Source organism: Lissotriton vulgaris, chromosome 3_1 (assembly GCF_964263255.1).
Source record: "Lissotriton vulgaris chromosome 3_1, aLisVul1.2, whole genome shotgun sequence".
Classification (NCBI taxonomy): Eukaryota; Metazoa; Chordata; class Amphibia; order Caudata; family Salamandridae; genus Lissotriton; species Lissotriton vulgaris.
The window spans coordinates 2,050,608,854-2,050,630,554 of record NC_141689.1 but is presented as its reverse complement, the minus strand read 5'-3'; the positions used below and the strand labels follow the sequence as shown (position 1 = coordinate 2,050,630,554).

Genomic DNA, 21,701 nt, shown 5'->3' with positions numbered 1-21,701 from the left:
CTTTCTTTATTATTATTTTTTTTCTTAAAGTGCCCCATACCGTGCTTTCACTTTAATGTTGACCGCACCCCTTACCTTAGACGTTGCTCACTGTAATCAGAATACGGTAAGCAGCATCTAAAGAAAGGGGTGCAGTCACTATGAAAGTGGTTTCGCATTTGCGGGAGTTTGAGCTATCGGCATTAGAAATGACAATGCCTTTCATATATGTGTTGCTTTTATCCCCTTCGATGCTCATGACGAGCTCAGCTCGTCATGCATACACTGCTTGTGTGCTCATGACGAGCTGAGCTAGTCATGAACAATGGGAATAAATCAGTTAGCACAGAGGGGGAATTGCTGCAGCACTGATGGTGCTAAAAACACATAAATAAAAGGCATTGTCATTTACAATGCCAATTGCTTAAACTCTTGCAAATTAGAGACCATTTGCATTGAAAACGTTTGTTTTCTTTTAACGTGTAAGGGTATGAGACTGTCTGATTGATGAAAGGGATGAAATTGATGAAAGCGGCATATGACTAATCCCCTCCCTGGATCACCGCAATCTTTATCAAGAGCGCCAAGAAACCGATGGTGATAGTGCGCTGTATAAATAATTTTAATAGAATAGTAGAATAGATGTTAGCACGCACACTTTTACCACGCATACCATTACCACGCATTTTTTACAACGCGATACCTTTACAACGCATAGTGCTTTGGGTGCTGGATAGTGAATAGTTTAATTTACTATTCCAACACCAGTCCCCGTGGACACTAGGGAAGGTTATTGGATAGTAAATTAACCTATTCACTAGCCATTCCCTAAGTCAGATTGCCTCAAAGCGCTATGCGTTGTAATGGTATGCTTTGTTACAGATGCGTGGTAATGGTAGTGCGTGCTAAAAGATGCGTGCTAAAGGTTGTATACCGATGAAAGGAGTGAGTTGGTGTCGGAGGGTGAGTTTCGGTAATGGAACATATGTGGAAATGCAGCTTAGAATTTTATAAAATCTTGTTTGGTTTTCCCATAAACCATCTGCACATCAGTAGCAACTTCAAACATATTTTATGATGCGACCACCTTTTTAATGAAGTATTTTTTTACACTATGAACATAAACTATTGTTTCTTAACCTACAGTCTCATGTTTTCGTGTTCGTTTCTTAACTTAAAACCCATGTTGCTGCAACCCCCACACCCCCTCCTACCCCACTCACAATACAATTGTCTTTCCTGGGGCAACCTCGTAGTTCGTAAACATGTTTCGACATCAGCGTCGATCAAGCCAGGCTCTCCACTTACCCATATTGGGAGCCTCAATTGCTTTGTGCAATAACCTCGTTAACAATTATGAGGCTGAGTCCCATAAAAGCTTTCATGTATCTGTTCAGATCGATTTCATGCAGGATATTTAGCGATGCAGTGTGTGGATCAAGTACGACTGACTGTGTAATCTCAGAACTTGTCCTCCCTCTTCCCAATATCTCTGAAGCACACAGCATCCCCACACCGAGAACAGGAAATCTCCCACTTCTTCTCAACACCTTAGCATATAGAGGATGCCTGTCCAACAAGGCGAGGGAAGAGGGTGTATGTAGCCTGACTGCTAGAGCGGTCGCTCTCGAAGCTGGGGACTGGGTACGAGTCTCTGCAGGGACACTCAACATTGTGTGATTCTGGGCAAATCACTTCATGCCGTGCCTAACAAAATGAATGTGTCCGACTGTAATGCAGCTGGTGCTCATGTAAAGCGCTCTGATACCTTTAGATGTAGTTTGCGCTGTATAAAACTCTGGGGAGAAAAAAGGTGACACGATTTCTCACTGGTGTTATAGATTCAGTGTAAATTCAGTGCTGTGTGTCAACGGCGGTAAGCCCAGCTGCCAGTCTTTTTTCCAGTTTTGGCAATTTGTTTTGGAGGGGGAGGGAGGCTTCTGTATGACTAGCATTTTGACCATATGTGTTATCTTTCTATTGGGGAGAGGCGATGATGTTTTTTAAGTTGACCAAATATGGCTTCAATGTATGCTAAGTTTACAGGTATAGAAAGAAGACTGTGTTTAGAAGTCATCTTGTAGGGTTTTTAATCCCTCAAGTTCCCTATCAATAGTAACGTTTACCAATAAAGTGATTCCCAGTGTATGGCACTCATTAAATCCTTCTACAACAACCACCTGTCGCATCAGTCTACAGACCGATAATGGGGTTTGTGGAGTCAACTTTTCATGCCGGCCCATTCCCTGGAATATTGATCAGTGTTAGATTACTGCTGTATTGGCTTGGGGAGTCAATGCCGATATGTGCCCTCTATATAAAAAGTGCAGTACATTTCCCCCTGCTGGTGCCTATTTTTCTCTGTCATATGCCTGGTCTGGTCTAGTCCCAAAACTCGAATTGTTAATTACTGTCAGGTGCGCCTCCTTGATAATTCATTGAATCGTCATTCCCACGCCACAGTCATATAGTGATTTGCAGCAATTGAGCATGCATGTACACTTGAATTTTGGTGCACCTTACCAATCAAGTTAGCGTCTTAACACATGGACTGGTGCATTATATGAAATGTCCTGAAGCTTATGTAATACTGTGGGAAGGCCACCAAATCAGATAATGCACCTCTACCTGTTACATGTTTGCCTACGACCCTCACCTGCCAACCAAGCATTACTGTGAAGTTCTGCATCACAATCTTCAATCGGGCTGCTGCAGATTTAGAATTTGAATCCTGTATCACCTGCCTGTAGAAATGATCTAATGGCAGGATTTATTCTACATCATAGTTACTCTCACACATTTGCCCAGGGGCCACAAAGTTCGTTCTGTGGTGTGACCGAGGGCCACACTAAAGTCAACATGGTGATGGTAGGGGGCCTGGGTGGGTCAGGGATTATATAAGGAGGTCTAAAAAAAAGGTTACATTTCAAGTTAATAAATGCTTGCTCGTTAATTTTAAAAAAACTTCTGAATATTAGTGCTCACCAGCTCGTGCTGCTGTTCACCACCCCCTTTTCTGAATCGTTTTTGGCCACTATAGGTGTGGCAGGGTATACTCAGACATGAGTCCCTTTCTCACTGCACCATCAGGATTCAAGCAAGCCGGGCCGAAGACGGCTGAAATGCCAGAAACCGGTCCCCGGTAGCTTGTCTCCTTTCTGGTGAAGAATTGGCTTGGTAGTTTAGTCTGCCCTGTTCCCATGATGCACTGGGCCAGGGACAGACTGATTTGCATATAGCCAGGTTCTGAGCTGGGATGGTGCAGTGAGCTAAAAAACGGTGATGGATCAAGCCCTGATCTTTGGACTGGGTAAGAGTGGTCTGCTTAATTCAGACACTCTGTTCATCACCACCCCCTTTTCTGAATCGCTGTTCACCGGGGGCAGGGGGTGTAAGGGGGTTGCATGTAAAGGTCAATAGGGCCGTACTTTGAGTATCACTGTTTTACACCAACCCTTTCCAGCCTGGGAGTTAAATACCATCCAGGGAGCAGTGATGAAAAGTCAATTCGAATTTATTCATGGATCTTCTCTGTAGACATTGTCCAGGAAAACAGCTACTCCCCCGCCCCCCATCACATCAGCCAGGAGAGTGGGTGCTATCTGTTAAGCTCCCTTACCTGAAGTCTGAAAACAGTAGTGTTACCCATAACCCCCGTTTCACTCTCAAAGTAACATCATCATTCCATTTGAACAAGAAAATCCACATGCCCATCTTTCTTCCTACAACCATCCACCGTGCCGGATAGTGCTTTGTACACTACCTGAAATCCTACATTCATAGAGCAAAGTCTTTTACAAAGTCGAAACCACTCTTGTATGGCAGTGCTGACAAAGGCTCCGCTCATCAAAGTAAGGTATGTATAGCTCATTGGATTTCAGCATCATTTGCTTTCTACAATTAGAAGTTGGTCAGACATCTGAGAAGCAACTTATTACCTCAAGCCACAAGAGGTTTGTCAGCCATGGGTGTCCCTTTAATGTGGCGCCGATTGCTGACACCTGTAAAGTATCAGCCTGGTCTTCAAAGCATTACTGCCTCTGTGTCCAGAAGACATCGGAGACAGCAGTAGATCCAGGGGTATTGCACAGTCTGTTTAACTAAGATAAACCCAATTATGCTTTTTTATCATGTGAATTGTACATTTACAGCTGTAGTACTCATTATTCAAGCATGTGAATCTATGATCGGTCTAATGTTCGGGAAGAAAAGTTACTTACTTGTAGGTAGTGTTCACCAACTAACCGCACCTCCTCAGTAATGAGCCTTATGTACTTGCTGTGTGTTGACTAACTGCGAATATATGCAGCTCAACCTCTCTGGGAAGATGGCGCGCTGAGTCCTTTCGCCTCATTTTCCAAAGTTCAAATGAGACACTGAGGTAAATTTGTTGCCTATAGCATGTGGCTGTTGTCTGTGTTTTTTTTAGTGTATACTCTCTGCTAAGTAAACATTGACTACCAAGGATTCCCAACCTTAAAACTGAGAATATTCAATTATGTATCTATGAAAAATATTAAAGTTGGCAAAAAGTTGCAGGTACATATTTTTCTCTCACTCGCTTAACCACTAAATAAAATTGATTAGCTGAGGTACCGTTTCTGGCTCCATTTTACTTTATTCAATTGTTTCTTGTGGTTCCTGGATACTGACTGTTTTGGGTAGTTAATAAAGGGACACCCTCCTGAATATGAAACCGTTCACTTTTTTTGGTACTTCCAACTTTCTATATTACCATATGTTGAATTCCACTTTTAAACTGTTAATTGCAGGCATCTTCACTCACTGAATATTTTTTTTGTATTTTAAGCTGCACTATGTGTAGCTGTTTGTCATCTTTCCAAAATTCTATGCAAATCTTAAGGTCTCTTTTTTGCCAGTTGTTGCTGAATTGCTGAACAATCTTATCTCCGGCTCCTACGGTTTACGTTTAGCAGAATGTTGATAATTATTTTACCTTCACAGTCTTTATAGATGGGGTATTAGCTGAACAATGTTCCTAGGTCAGTGGCGTAATGCATCCACTGCGAATTCTACGTTTCATTTCATGGTCACAGGTTCCAATCCCAACATTTCACTCAGCCTTAGTGGCATATGAAAGAGTTCCTACTGATAACTATTGTTTTTTATACACAATAAACATCCCTTACCTGTTCGTAGTACCAAGAGGCACTTTTGAAGGTCAAACGCTAAATACTTTCCCTGTTGTACTATGAATTGGCACATCTCCTTTTTATTCAATTTGAAGTCCTTGTCGATCTTAATTGGGGCTTCCTTGTAAAATGCATGTTCCAAAATGCTCGTCAAATTTGTCTAACGTGCACACTGTTTTATACAGGGTAAAATTGCTCTAATGGCCTCAAACAGCTGTTTTATCAGCTACAATGAGGAAGGAGATATTGTGGCGCTAAGCCGGACTGCAGGTGAAGAAGAAATGATCAAGGTAATATTTATGTCTAGCGTTTATGTTTCAAATGAAGAGCTTAATCCAGTTATTTCTGAAAATGCACTCCGAATGATTGAATGGTGCACAGCATTAAATGTTGCCAAATATGGTTTTCAGTTTGGATCAAGATTTCGTGTGGAAATCCTATTTTAATATTCATGTAACATTTACATTTGGAGTTTTTCTAGTAAATCTTCCAAGTCCTTTTCTGGCGTGTCATCCTGAATCAGAACATTGTTGAATTCAGGAGTTATCATCTTTTTGCATGGCAGCGAAAAGAAAACTACATCTCTCAACCTCATAACTTTTTGTTGTCAGGTGAACTCGGGGTGCAAAAGGGAAGGGTTCCATTGTATGTAGGACAACATAATGAAGTACACAAAAAGTGATAGATGGAATGTTTGAATTAACATTAGCCATTGGTAATTACTCTGCGCCACATCCCAGTTCGTTCTTATTCTGCACACCATGCCACCTCCGTTATTATACTTAGAACTGCATTGCGTATAGTTTTAGTATACATTTTGAAGTTTTCGGAGACTCCTTGTGCAGTCAAATGAGCACCTACTCATATTTGTTTGCTCATGGTTTGGTTATCAATTGATTCGGATGGCTCCACTAGATGGGATCCATTGCTTAACAGTGTTTCACAAACAAAGGAATAAATACCTGGTAAGTTATCTCTCTTTATTTAAAAAAGCACTTAACCTTTTTTGAATCTGAAAAGAAAAGTATATTTGTTAAGTTTCCACATTAAAAGCTGTTTTACTTAAATCACCTCAGAGAGAAATTAACATTAGATTGTGAAAAAAGTAGCTCTGAAAGATAATCTGTGTAGACCGTAGCTATCTAGAAAACGGTCTCGCAGATTGAATTCCTTAAAGTAGAAACATACTTAGTACACATAAACTACAATTGTTAGAAGGCAAGTGAAAGTGGTCCTTAAACCGGCGAAGAGTGTATCGCAAAGGGTCTGGTGACATTTAATTGTAACGCTATAAATGACTGAACTAACACTGTAGGATAATTAATAGGATAGGATGTGCATAGGATAATGGGAGGAATGTAAAATGTGATTTTAAGATGCACCTTACAGAAATGTAAGTAATAAGGGTCACCTTTTTTTGCACTCACTTCCTGTTGGTACGTTGCTAAGAAGTGCATAGAGAGGTGGTTCTTACAAAACTTTGTTTATTCATAGATTCGATCTTGTGCTGAGAGAGAGATGAAAACCAAAGATGATCTTCCAGAAGAAGACAAAGGAAACGTTAAGCAGTGTGAAATAAACTATGTGTAAGTATCATCCCATTATTGTAGACAAAGTTACAGACATTTAGTCCATACTTTCATTGCGGCAATGAATACTTTCCTTCATTGATTTGGATGTGACAAACTACAATGCCTATTTCGAAGGGACAGAAAACAAAAAACCTTGACCGCTTCTCCTCTCTTTTCTATGGTATGCCTTTGGAGATGTAACTTCCTAAAAAAACGGCCTATTGTGGACGAATCCTTGTTCTCGAATGAGAATCCCAGTGTGCTATTCATTTCACAGCAATGCGTGCTTTTCCCAAGGTGACACTCAAGTAGTACTATAGGAGTTAACAAAGCGCCATACTGGTTATTCATAAGGAGTAGCTACTTATCAAGCTAAAGTGTTTTAGGCCTTTGAAGGGTTATGGAAAGCACTGTATAGCTACAAAAAAAATACAATGCTCATGCAAATACAAGAGGAGATTTTGCACCTGCCATTTTTCAGTAATATAGCAATGCCTGCCTGTTATCAATACCTAAGTATTGATTTGGGAGGGCGAGCTTTCTCAGTGTTAGCCACTCAGCATAGGAATCTGCTTCCTTCCAGGTGCTTCTGATCAGATGGCATGCAGGACACTCCTGAAGGTTTTGGCAAGCTAGTGGCCTCATCATTTTTTATTTGCCTCTCCACAGTGTTCAGTCCTGTTTAGTGCCAGGACAGATTTTATAATTTTGTAGAGCATGCAAATAACTAACTCCGTCAACAATGACGTTCGTGTGGCTTCCCTCCATTAGGGCAGCAATAGACAATGGCAACAATATGTGAATTATGAATAATGGTATTCTTCTGAGGTACCACTTTGTAGTTTTTTTTTTAATTGTGCGTTTTCGCGTCTATAACATTACGGGGTGTACATGGGTCATGGAGGTCCTTCAGACATTCTAAACCGTTGCATTTCTACAATTTGATTAATCTCTTGGATTGTTACACCTGTTTTCCTAATATTATAATGTGTGTGGCTTAGGTCCCCATTCTTACATGCTTTCTCTGTAATTTACTAAATTTCAACCACACTTTACGGGCAAGAACCTGTGCTGCAGGACCAATGACTGTATTTTGTGTAATCCATCCATGGTGCAGGAGGTTGTTTGACATTATTTTGTTTGTAGTTTGGTATAGGGTTAGTGCACACCAGGTACTGTGTTCAAGAACTGGGCATTTAGTCATAGCTATCTTACGGTTATTAACCTCTATTCCAGTATGGTGTCTGAAAAATTCCTGTCTGCCTGTTACTGCACATCCAGGACTTCTGTCCTACAGAAACTCCTTTAGCGATGTAATCCTACACTTCAGACATTGGATGCCTACTGTATAAAACACCAGTTATGATACTAGGGTCAGCAAGAGATTTTCACCCAACCAAAGCTCATAAGACCATTTGTCTGGCAATGAGGAACTGTAAAAGGAACATGGCACCAAAAAAAACTATATCCATGCGACAGTTTCTTGAGGTGGATCATGCTCCAGCAAAGTTTCTCATATGTGTTTGCTTATTGGGAGAGAAAAAAATGGTTCTCTTTCAGTTTCTATTAAAACCCCTTGACAAGCTGGTTAAGAGAATGATAGGCCTTGAGCCATTTCTTTTAGAGAGTCTCCAGTTGCTGTCTGTCTGACGGATACTTCCTGCAGATTCCTGACCTTATGAATTTTTCTATTGTATACGACTTGTAACACTTGTTGTTACAATGATACAATATCGTGATTCTGCATTGTTTTTGGTGAAGGCTGCATTGAGTGGCGGACTCCATGTCCCAGACAGCCCATGCAAGGAGGAGTAGCCTCTGCTGGTTGTTCTGCGCCGCATGCGCTGAAAAGCGCTGTTCACCTGCAGCGGGACTTGATTCTGCATTATTTTTGGTAAAGGCTGCATTGAGTGGGGGAATCCATGTTCCAGACAGCCCAGGCAAGAAGGAGGAGCTCTGGCTGGATTCCCCGCACCTTCCAAGGGCAGGTCTCTCTCCCCCCCCCCCCCCCCCCCCCCCCCTCCCCTCCTCTACTTTCTGATTTCTGGTAACAGCTCTGGAGAAACAAGTAAGGCGGATTTCCCTTCTCCTGCTCCACAAGCAAGCTGTGGCAGATCTTGCTTTCAATTGGGGACATTGTTCTCTTTTACAAGATCTCAATCCAGACACGAAGGCGGAAGTCCGGTATACCAAAGACGTCAAGGTCACTCGTCCGTTTTCTATACTGATAGGAGTCCGACAGGTTTGTATCTTGGCCCCTTTTTTATTTAACCTATATATTAACAACCTAGAGAAGGTCTTAGTAGAGTCTAAGGTGGACTATCATCAGGTGGGACGGCGCGGTCTGCCTGTTCTACTGTATGCAGATGACTCCGTCCTGATGTCACGGACCAAGAGGGGGTTACAAAGGCTGCTCAACTCCTATGTCAAATTTATTGAAGATCAGGACTTGTTGGTTAACAACTCTAAATCCTACGTGGTGCAGGTGGGATCTTGTTCGAGCAAGTCCTACACCTTTATGGTCGGGTTCACGCCGGTCCCCAAGACTAGTGTTTTTTCTTACTTGGTGTTTTTGCTGGATGCCAAGATCAACTGGGGACCTTTAAAAAGCCAAAGAAATGGTATTTTACACGGGCAAACACAGCTGTCTTTAACTTTGCCTCTAGATTGGGTAAGAGACCGTTGGGCCGCTCTTGCAGATCTATAGGGCCAAGTGTATTGCTAAGGTGTTGTACTGTAGTGAAATGCAAATGTAAATGTGTTTGTAAATGTGTTTGTATTTATATAGCGCCTTCTACCCAGAGGTCTTGTAGCGCTGTATTCATACCGCTGTGGAACCCTTCCTGGCTTTCCTGTGAGATGTCCACTCCTGGGCACCCCCAAGGTGAAGCCAGGCATCCAAGCACTGCTGGGGCCGTTGCTGGGGTTATATTGCTCATGAAGACAAATAGCGAAAAATATCTTCTTGAGGCGGCTCTGTGTTGCACCTCAGGGTACTGCAACCTCAGTCGTCCATGAAGAGCTTGGTATGGCCTATCTCGCTGACCTGTTGGCCTTTTGCCCCCTTTTATTATGGTTGAAAACCTGGCCCTGCAATGGGACCACATTAAACTGTTTTTTTAAAGGACTGCATCTTCCCTCCCATATCCTGTGGCTCAAATATAATGAGGAGTGCCTTCGGAGTCTGGTAAGAGCAGGCCTTTTTTTTAAAATCCGGGATCTGGGTCAGATAAAGAAGGCTTATTTTGGACAGCGGTCAGCAGCCAGGGAGGACCAGGAGCTAATGAGGCCCAGTGTATGTAGGTTTATTATGTTTAGAACTACACAGCTTACTGAACCTTATTTATTAGGGCTTGTAAGCTCTTATGACTGTTTTCTACTGACTAGGTACCGGTTTGACCTCTTTCATCTCCGTCTTGCCTATCCAAGGGGGCAGAGTAAGGGTCAGAGGCTTCTGCCCTGTGGCTGCGACGGTAAGTCTCCACAGGATATGCTCCATTTTTTATGTTTTGTAGTTTTTATTACCTACCTAGGAAAAACGTTATCATCCCAATTCTAAACAAGCATTGGCATAGCCAATAGGTCTCGCTTTTGGGACCTTATAAGTGTTTAGCGATGCAACACTTTATGATGTTGCACCAAGAATATTGTACTGGACAACTAAACACTTATAAGGTCTCAAAGGGGAGACCCATTGGGTATGTCAATGCTTGTATTTTTTAAAGGACAAGCAGTGCTATAGGGCTCCGGCTACCACTTAGTCCACCGCATCCCACGTAGACGCTACAGCCATCTTTGAATGGTTTTAAAGCCAATTCAAAAGCGGTCGCCAGTGTATGTGAATCCCTATCTCGACTGTTCTCCTGTTTCCCAATTCGATTAAAAACAAATGATGTAAAAAGAACATCCCTTTCTGAGCTGCACAGCTCATCTTACCCACGTTTCACCCACAGATTTGAAATACTGATGGTTTGGGGTTCCCGGATTTCAATTGGTGGAGAGGTGTAGAGAGAGAGAGAGGTGTAGAGAGGTAAAGAGAGAAAGAGAGGTGTAGAGAGAGAGAGAGGGAGAGGTAGAGCGAGCGAGAGAGAGAGGGAGAGAACGGTAGAGAGAGGTAGACAGGTGTACAGAGAGAGGTATAGAGAGAGAGAGAGGGAGAGAGAGATGTAGAGATATATTACTTTGGCTGGCAAGTACACGGGGATGACCCCATTTATATCACCTGCATCAAACTATATTTCATTGTACCCTTGCAAGAGTACCCAGGCCCTGAAGTAGGAGGTTGAGTCATCATACATGTCTCCTTATCCCTCTCTGTCATGGTGAATATCGAGCAACAATACCATAGCTTATGTGATACCCCTCAAAAGTTCTGTGAAGAATTACTAATTATATTTGAATGTTACAGACACAACTGGGCTAATGTTAATTATTATACATTATTATGCCAAGCAAAAAATTGATTGTTAAGCAAGGTCAATTGGCCACAACAAAAAAAACCATTGAAAAAGCCGCTATTATTACTGCTAGAGAATGAAGTTATTACTGAATATTTTGGGAAAACTGATCAGATCAAGATTTCTAATTAAAAAGACAAGCAAGGTTTAACTCCTAGTGATTAGATGGAGCAGTTAAAAGATGTGTTTGACCATTATTCTGGTACTGATAATGCTACAGAAACTACTGAACTGTGGAATCGGCGCTTGTCCAGGGGCTATTACCAAGCGGCCGGAGCAGCTGTGTACCATTCGCCTTGGATGGCAAACCAAAGTCTTTTTAGGTCCCGCAGAGAGACCTATTGCAGTCAAACCAGAAAGCTGAGTTCACGATGCGGATTTGTAGGAGTGCACGTGCTAGTGAAAGCGCTTCTATCCCCCTGCCTTGCTCTTCAAAGGCTCCCCTTACCATTTGCTCCTGCCTCCCCGCCCACTGCTTCACACTTCACGGCCGGCAGGCCGTGACTCGCATTTCTGCCCAGCCCCCCTCCCAGCGCTGCCTTGTCTCATGGCCTCTCCCTCCTCGTTGTCTGTGCCTCATCAGACCTCCTAGCTGCTGCTCCCCCGCCCGCCGCAGCAGTCTTCAAAGGAATGCTCTCCCCCCCACAGCAATGCCGAGAGCTTCTTTTCTAAAGCCTCCCTTTTCAGCTTTAGTCTTTCTTTCTCCCCTTCCCTCCTCTGCGCAGCCTCCCTTCGCACCCCCATCCTTTTCACCCATTCTCTTTCGCCTCTTTGACTTAATCCGATGCAAATAGCAGCGCCGCTGACTAGCTTTATTTTCATGTTTCATGTTGCATCTAACTTTCAACACAGTCCGCTTACTCCCCTCCCGCGGTTTGCTCATGGATTATTTTGTTGAAGCACTTTCAGCGTCTGATCTTCGCAACTTGCAACATGTCAGAAAAGAAAATTGTATGCAGAATCCTGTATCCCAAAAAAGTGGGCGTATTGGTTTGTTTTTAAAGCTACTCATCCCTGATGGACTCGCTTTAAGCACAGCAGCAGCTGCCTCTCCACAAGCATGGCATTAGCCTTTGATGTAATTCGGGAGAAAGAAGAGACACCTGTTTTACCGCTAAGCTGCACAACATGAAACCAGCAAACCCAGGATAAATACTGGCTTCCCCCACTTGAACAAATGGTGTGATCCTAGGCAGTAACTTATTCTCCACTGTGCCTCCTTTTATCATCACCTTTAAACTCCCCCGTTCAGGGTGCGTGCAGTACGAAAACATGCTGTTGGCTACATTTGAATGTTGTTCCATCTGTAGTGACAATCTAAGCCACAGACCGGATATGCATGACAACTGACTTGCTTTTTGGGTCAGTAATGGCATTGTCGTCAAGGCAGTGGATAATGGGCATACATGTTTCTAAGCTCATGTTTAGAAACCATCATTTCTAATAAATGCCACTCATACCGGTGATATAAATCCCGGAAGTGAAATGTTTTGCATGTAAAAATAAACCTATTTTGGGGATTTTGAAGTCTTTGCTATCTTTTACATGTTGTTTGTTGCACAATGCACCTGCCACGTACATTACGGCTCAGCTCGGGCTCGAGCTCTGGCTACCACCCACTCTGGGCCCAGTCTCGACCTCCCAGTTCATTTGCTGGTTTGCCCAGCTCTGCTAACAGTGACCCTCCCGGCAACTTGCATCCACCCTGCCCTTCTGGAACTAGGATGCAGACATGTGACTGCCAGAATCGCAGCACCACCTGCTCTACTATACAGTGTACACACACACAGCTCTGCTAGTTCACCTCCCTGCTGTTCAGTAGCACTCTGTACCTCTGCTCTCACAGTACAAGGTCATGCACACACAGCTCTGCCAGTGCACCTCCGTGTCGCCCAGAGCACTCAGTAACTTGGGCACCAGGGCACACAAACGCTGCTCTGCCAAAGTATCTCAATGACACTCAGCAAACATGACCTTCCAGGACTAAGAGACACTGCTCTGCCAGGCCACTGAGCTTCCGCTCTACTGAGACAGACAGACACACACACACAGCTCTGACAACACACACTCACTCTCGCACACGCAGACACACACACACCGCTCCTACAACACACACTCACTCTTGCACACGCAGATACACACACAGCTCTGACAACGCACACTCGCTCTCGCAGACACACAGCCCCTCACCCTCACACCCCCCTCACACCCGCTCACCCTCACACCCCCTCACCCTCACACCCCCTCACCCCCAAACACCCTCACCCCCAAACACCCTCACCCCGTCACCCTCACCCCATCACCCTCACCCTCCCTCACACCCTCACACCCTCTCACCCCACTCTCACACCCCGTCACAACCCCACACCCTCACCCTCACAACCCCATACCCTCACAACCCCTCACCCTCACACCCCTCACCCTCACACCCCCTCACCCCTCACCCTCACACCCTCTCCCCCTCATACCCCCTCACCCATACACACCCTCACCCACCCTCACACCCCCTCACACATCCCCTCACCCTCTCACCCACCCTCACACCCCCTCACCCTCCTACCCCCTCACCCTCCTACCCACTCACCCTCCTACCCCCTCACCCTCACACCCCCTCACCCCCACACCCCCGCACACACCCTTACACACCCACACCCTCATACACCCACACCCTCACGCCCTTCACGCCCCTCACCCACCCTCACACACACCCTCACCCCCTCACCCTCACACCCTCACCCTCACACACCCTCACACCCCTTCTCCCCCCTCACCCACCCTCACACACTCACCCTCACCCACTCACCCTCACCCTCTCACCCTCCCCCTCTCCCCCTCACCCTCTCACCCTCACTCACCCCTCCTCACACACCCTCACCCCCCCTCACACCTCCTCACCCTCACACCTCCTCACCCTCCCACCTCCTCACCCTCACTCTCACCCACACACCCTCACCAGCATAGCATAACAAAAGATAGCATAGCATAACAAAACATAGCATAGCAAAACAAAGCATAGCATAATAAAACACAACAAAACATAGCTTAACAAAACATAGCAAAACAAAGCCTAGCATAATAAAACACAACAAAACATAGCATAGCATAACAAAACATAATATAGCATAACAAAGCATAGCATAGCAAAGCATAGCATAGCATAGCGTAACAAAACATAGCATAGCATAACAAAACACAGCATATTATAGCATAACAAATCAAAGCATAGGATAGCAAAACATAGCATAGCATAACAAAACAAAACATAGGATAGCAAAACAAAACATAGCATAGCATAAAGCATCTCTCCGTACCACCACAGCATCACTCGGAGGCACCACAACATCACTATGCGCTACTACAGCATCACTGAACGCCACAGCATCACTCTCCGTTGGCCATCATATCACTCAGCGCCACCACAGCATCAATCTGTGCAACCTTTCAGCAACACCTGGTTCAAATATGTTCTCTCAATGTTTCACTTCTGTTCTTGGATTTTCGTCACAATAAATCATCTTCACAAAAGTTATTTATAAAACTTTAAGCTATTGCCATTATAAATTACTATAACGTTTATTTAAGTATTAATTATTGAAAGACATATTGCATTACAAATGCTATTGGTGTCACATTCGTGAAAGTTATAACTATTGGCATTGTAAATGACAAAGCTATTAATTTTGCTATTTTCAAAAACAAAACATAAATACAAAATTTGTCATTTACAATACCAATAGCTCAAACTTTCCTAATGCGAGACCTATTGCATTGCAAATGCTTGTTTGGTATAGTTGCTGAATATGAGTATACTTTTACCATGACGTAATTCCAATCTTTAAATTTGACAACATTGGCCAAAATAAACTGAAACCCCCATATATGTGCTGTAGTGTACATGAAGGGGAATACTGTGAATTCAAGGGTCATGACCATTTTGAGGTCAAATAAAATGTTGCCAAAGATATTTCCAGCAGTCTTCTGTTTATTTGTAAATTACTTTGTAGTATTGATTAGTGTGTGTTTAATAAATGTATTGCTATGTACCCTAAACTAGGCCTAAGTAGCAAATGACCCTTTCACTTAAATTTGACCTGCCATGCTCCTCATAACGGTCTAGCACTGACCTTTTACCCAGTTAGGTGCTGAATAAATGTCGATTGGTTTCCTTGAAACTAGCCCAATTTATCATGCATGAAGATTCTTATAAAAGTCCCCTGCACATGACCAGCAAATGGTGATTACTAACCCACATGACTTCCTTTGAGTAGGCCTTGGACTGCTCTCCTTCCCTGAGAGAGTCAAGCGCTACAAAGGGATGTTTGGTTCCTAGTGAAGGGCAAATGTGGACCCATTACTTGTGCAGGCCGCAAAATTAATGGCCCATTTCCTCACACCAGTTAACATTCTGAAGTTGCTTCTTGCATCCACATAAAGTCGGACATTCATAGGGTCCGTTAGAGACCCTGCCATGAAGAAAGCTTTTCCTCCTCCTTCGAGAATTGCATCTTCTGCCTACTGACCTCCAGCATCCTGTCAGTTTCACACACCAGATGGCGAATGAGTCCTTCAGTGTACCTAAGAAGTAATGGTTCCTGCTTCAGGAGAGATTATCAGTGTGAATGAATTTGGTGGTCCTAGATTTGTACTGTTTGAAGTGCACTCCCAATCTGTTGGTGGGCTTTCCTTTCCTCCCTCTGCAGTTGCAGTCTATCATAGTTACGGACACCTCCTCACTTTACTAATGCAGACATGTGTTCATCAATGCGGGGCTGCTGGTTCTTGTCACAGAAGCATCTGCAGATAAATGTGTTAAAGGAGCAGATGTTCCATCTCAACATTAAGGCCTTTCTCTCTTCTAGTTTAGGAGTTGCCATTCTGGTTCTGCCTAACCACACCACCACTATGCATTACACCAATATAGAGGGGGGGAGGAGTGCGGTCATGGACCCTATGTTGGGAGGCAGTTAGGCTGAGGCGGTGGCATTAACAGTGCTGCATTTGCCAGATCGTGGCGCTACCTTGGAGCCTCCCTTAACATGATAGCAGATGTTCTACGTCGTCTCTCACTTGAGGTTCAGAATTGGGACCGTAACTCCGAAGTGATCTTTTTCAGATAAGGCTGTCCATGCATGGATCTCTTTGCCTTAGTCTCCAATAGAAAGCATCCTCTGTTTTGGGCTGTGAGAAAGTGCCTCTTTTGCATGGTCAGCCCCCCACTATTCGCCTGGTTTTGATGGGATTTCAAATGTAGTACACTGGGTCTCTGCCAAGTAGGTCCCCTGTACCAGTGCTCCTCCTCTAAAACAAACCCCCAACTGGTACGTCTGCCCACTGTAATTCCCTAGTAAATGGTACCCTGAGTGCCTAGGTACTAGGGGCTGAAGAGGGTCTCTTGGGGACCCCCTCCACTGGGACCATGCCATCGCCCTTCCCTCCTGCATGGCCCTGTGAGGGAGAAAACAGCAAAGTTAACATGGCAGTCTGCCTGGGTGCCATGCCCGCTACCACTGCCTGACAGCATAGGTAAGTCATCCCTCTAGCAGGCTTCACAGCCCTAAGGCAGGGTGCACTATACTACAGGTGAGGGCATATCTGCATGAGCAGCTATGCCCCTAAAATATTGGGCCCCATTTCCTAATATTGTAAGTGCCAGGTAAGCCATGGAGAGTACATGGGCTGGTAACTCAACACCTCGCGTACCCCAGCAATATGATGGCTTCACTGAATACAGGAGTGTTTGGTACCAAACTACTCCTTGCAATAAATCTGCACTGATGCCAGCGTGGGATTTATTGTACTATGTACCCAGAGGGCAACTCTGAGGTGCCTCTGAATCCCTACCAACCCTGGTGTGGTCTTTGACTGGCTGTTGACAGCCAGCCGCCGCCAGACATGTTTCTGGGTAGAGAGCCCCTGCTCCCTGGGACAAGAAACATTGCACATCCTGAGATGTGGTGTCATGCCGCCCGCCGCCCCCTCCCCCTCCCCAGGAAGGGCCAGTCTTCAAAGAGCGAAGCTTAAAAGGCCTGCCGCCGTTGTAAGGCAACCCCCTGCCTCTGCTGCTAGCGGCAGATGGCAGCCCCTATGTTCACTTTGGGCCGAAAAACGGTGGGAAAATTCAAAAAGATAGGTGTACCCACCTCTGCAAACCCCACCCCTATGGTGAGGGAAGCGAGGTGAAGCACAACTTTCAGTCCCCGCCATCTTGAAGATGGGGGGGGGGGGGGCCTCCATTCAGGGCTAGGTCTAGGTGCTGTCACCCCAAGTAAGGTGCCCATTGTCCCTACCTGCTACTCCCCTAAAACGCCTCCTAAATTTAGCATTTAGGAGGCTCCCCCAGACCTGGCATCCAGATCTGTGACAACTTACGTAGAAAGAAGACAACCCTGCAGAAAAGACTGAAGACGACGACTGCTTTGGCCCTAGCCCTACCCGCATGTCTCCAGTTGATGTGAACCTGTGACCTGTCTTGCAGCCAGCACCCGCTAAACTGCTGGTAGGACTGCTGCCTTCGAAAAAGACTCCTATCCTGTTGACAGCAGACCCGTCCAGAAGAAACCTACTCCAAAGATCTAGAGGCTCCCCCAGCCACGAGCGGCAAGAAGACATGGAAAAGCACCCCTGCACCCAAAGCCCCTGGGCCTTGGTGAGCTGAACCGATGGTGCCTCGACTAACCACTACATCCCAACTTACCTCTGCCGTTGTTGGTCTTCCTTTTCAACCTCCAGTGCCATGCCTGCAGCCTTTTTGCCGTCAGAAGAATTCTCGTTGAAAAGCATTGGGCGCCCGACGACGAAATTGCACCTTGCACCTGTCTGCACCTGTGCTGCTGGTGGTGTAGGTTTAGTGCTGCTTTGTGCCCCCCCCCCTGTGCTTAACCGAACCTCCAAAGCGTGGCCCCTGCAACCAGTCTACTTACCTGCAAGCAGTGTGGCTCCAGGCACCCCCTGCCTCCATTGAAAGCATTGTGTCGAACTCCGATTTTGACCTCTGCACTCGGCTGCCCCTGTGCCGCTTGTGGTTCACTCTTTGTACTTACCTGACCCTTGCTGACTTTGGCTCCGAAGACTGGGACTGGAACTGGGATTGTGATTTGAATACTTACCTGTTTGACCACAATATTTATTGCCCCACAGTATAACATTTGGACTGTGTGAAAAGGTTTCTAAGTGTCGATTTTTCAAAGTGAAAAGTATTTTTAATAAAAAACGTACTTACCTGATTGGATTTCGCGGGGCATGGGACGGGGGTAGACCAATAGTACATACTCCGAAAGGGTTTTTTTCTTTTTATACTAGTGTATTGTGAAACTACCAATGCTTTTCCACTGCTATCTGATGTGTATTTTGATGGAGCTGTTATGTTTCAATAAAAAGATTCTAAAATGTTTTATTTTTTTAAAAACGTACTTACCTGAATACGCAGATTTGGGTCTTAAAATAAAGTACAAAGTATAATTTTCTAAAATTGGTATTGATCTCCTTCTTGAGTTGTGTGTCCATTATTGATCACTGTTGTGTATTCAAAGTCTTACAGTCCTATGTATTAGGCCTAAGGCTACTCGCCCACACTACCACTAATAGAGCACTTTGGGTTTTACATTGAGCCCTCTACAATTTTGGGGAACCCCTGGACTCTGTGCACAGTATTCCAACCTAGTGGCAATGTCATATACAGAGCCAGCTTCCTACATGGGACATAAGCTTCCCTCGAAATTGTTCCCTGGTAGAAACTTACAGGTTTGACTGGTTAGAGTCTGCTTTACACAATCTTGCCAATCCACCCTTTAGTGATAATCCTTCAGAAGGATCAAGAACCACTGAACCTCATTTCCCTAAGCTCTGAGAAAAGAATTTGGTACACCAAACTGGAACTGCAAATTCGCCCGCTCTTCTGTATAGTATCAACCAGCTATTGCAGCACTGTGTTCTCTAGTGCTGTGGTTGTATGCATAGAGATTGAACGATGACTACATAAGTAATAGATGTAGTCTTGGCTGTAAGGAAACATACCACGATATCCTTTTATATGGGCTGCTGGAATACGTTTGTTTGGTCATGTGAGTTGGAATGCTTGAAGCATTTCGGGTCTCCCATTTTTGATATTCTACGCATCATGCAATTTCCTTCTCAACCGGCCCTGTCAATTTCTACTGTTAAAAGATGTTTGGTTGCCCTGTCTGCCTTTTATGTGCCTCCATGCCTAGCCAGCTTTATTTAAATCGCTATTATAAACTCACTTTGGGAATTGATTTCCTTTGACCTCATTTATTGTTCATCCGTTGGATTTATATGTGGTGTATACGTTTCTCATGGTATCTCCATTCAGTAGTACATAGTTGCTAATGTTGTTAACGTTTTTGATTCATAAAACTGTTTTGATACTCACAATTGTTTTGTTGGGGACCATCATTTTGACCTGTGCAGTTGGTAAACTGTTGGCTCTTTTGGTCTGGCTATCTTTAACAGTGTTCTGTCCTGATAAACTGGTGCTTTGCAATATTCAGGATATGCCAGTAAACTGTAGTCCTGATTGTAGTCCAATACAACTTAAGACCTGGAAAAACAGCACATTTTGCTGTCAGAGCTTCTATGTCCACTGACTACTGTTTACTGGCATACCATGAATACTACTACTTTATCCAAGATGCCTTGGTAGAGCTCACTTACTATTTTATAACAGTTTGCATGACATATACGCAGTATACTATTTCATCAATAATAAAAGAATGCTCTCATATGCAAAACTGAACCATGATAAACTATTGGATATGGGAGTCATAGTCCTATATTTTAGTACTGCAGTTGAGGTTTGCCATGGTCTGATGTATACGTTGGATGGTACAACAGTTTACACCCTGGGATTTCCAGCTTTCAGAGTGGTCAAGTTAGGTAATGCCCCTGAATCCAAATTTGTTGAAGCATTTGCAGTGTTGTGTCCAAAGAGTTTTGGAGATCCTATGTTGTCATAATAAAAATACCACAACATAGCAAGGTCTTGTCTCTCTTTTGCTGGTCCTTCACTTTATGTTCTGCCACTTAAAGACAAGGATTTCTGAGTTTCCAAAAGCTTGAGCAGAATCTTGGATGGTGCAAAAGACTTTGAATGCTGATAATACCAGGCATTCTTTCAAACATACATGATATTTAGTTGGCTAACAGAATCTCTTTGCCCAAACACTCCCGTCCATAGGCTTTCTTTTTGTTCCCAAACAGAGATCTCATTAAAAAATAATCCTAAATTAATTCTTTTCAAATTTTGTCATCATGCATATTATGCACCCAAATTGTTACATCTGGTTAAGCCTGCTCTTTCTACTTTCTGTCCTGGTAGTGGTTGAGAAGAGGTTACATTTTACACTGGGCTTGATAGTGCTGGTTGGTTTAACTCATCTTGTACAAAAGCCTGCTCCAACCTTAAAACTGCTCTTAAAAAAAACCAATAGTTAGGACAGAGGTAATCAAACTTAGGAAAATATATAACAAGGCCCTGCGTCAAAGAAAGCGGAATTTAAAAGAGGATTTATGGGTAGCTTTACTTAACAGTTGTGTAACCAATGATAGCATAGCCTTCTGGGAAGTTATAAATACCCCATTTCTTTCCGGGCCGAGAGAGACCAGCAATATAGAAGTCACAATCGGCGAGTCGGATTGGATAGCTCATTTCTCGCAGATTTTGGCCTAACAGAGGATATAACCCAAAACCAGTGTAATCAAGGGGATACTAGCAATAGTTCAAGGTCCTCTTTCCCCCCATTGGCCTTAGATTGTACTCTGGCTGAAGTGGAGCATGCCTTAAATGCCAGTAAAGGGGATAATGCCCCAGGCCCTGATGGGGTACCTGTCGATTTTTATGAATTCAAAATGGATTTATGGGCCCCAATACTGCTCAGAGTACTAGAAGCTACGGGAAAAGTTGGTCTTTTGGATTCATGGTCTGAATCCATTTTGGTCCCGGTTTTCAAAAAGGGCGATCGCAATAGTCCATCGTGCTATCGCCCTATTTCATTACTGGACTCGCTGGGTAAGGTGGTGGGCCGTATTTTGTTAGAACGCCTTCAGTACTGGACAGAAGATAATAACATCATATCTGACCTCCAGTACGGATTTAGAGAATGCCTTGGTACCATTGAGCAGGTCTTCAACCTGACGTTACTCAGGAGTAAATACGTGGACGTGAAGGGTGGAAGAATACATATGGCCTACGTAGATCTTAATGCAGCGTTCGACTGCGTAGGTCATACAAAACTTTGGGATACTCAGTCAACAATGGGTGTTGAGCCTGTGTTGGCGAGAGATCTATTCCAATGCGACCGCTAGAGTGAGATTTGGTCTGGGGGTCAACTATCCACACTTTTTTAGGGTTGAGCGAGTAGTAAGACAGGGCTGTGTCGTGGCCCCCTTTCTTTTTACTCTTTACACAAATGGCCTGGAATTAGCCATGTTAGAAGGGTGCCAGGACCTACCCCTAGTCCAGAATCGTCCGATCCCCTCTCTCCTATATGCGGACGACGCGGTGATCATCGCTCGTTCTCCCCTTG

At 44.2% G+C, this 21,701-nt stretch overlaps 1 protein-coding gene across 2 annotated transcripts in view; it reads left to right on the top strand.

Annotated features, from left to right (window-relative positions):
• The window catches only part of FRG1 (FSHD region gene 1), a 178,568-nt gene that overhangs the window by 134,945 nt on the left and 21,922 nt on the right, over window positions 1-21,701 (top strand). For both annotated transcript variants that reach the window (XM_086962562.1, XM_086962563.1), the window contains exons 7-8: window positions 5,318-5,422; window positions 6,627-6,718. In XM_086962562.1, coding sequence (XP_086818688.1) covers window positions 5,318-5,422; window positions 6,627-6,718 — 197 coding nt within the window. The remainder of the gene's footprint in view (window positions 1-5,317; window positions 5,423-6,626; window positions 6,719-21,701) is intronic.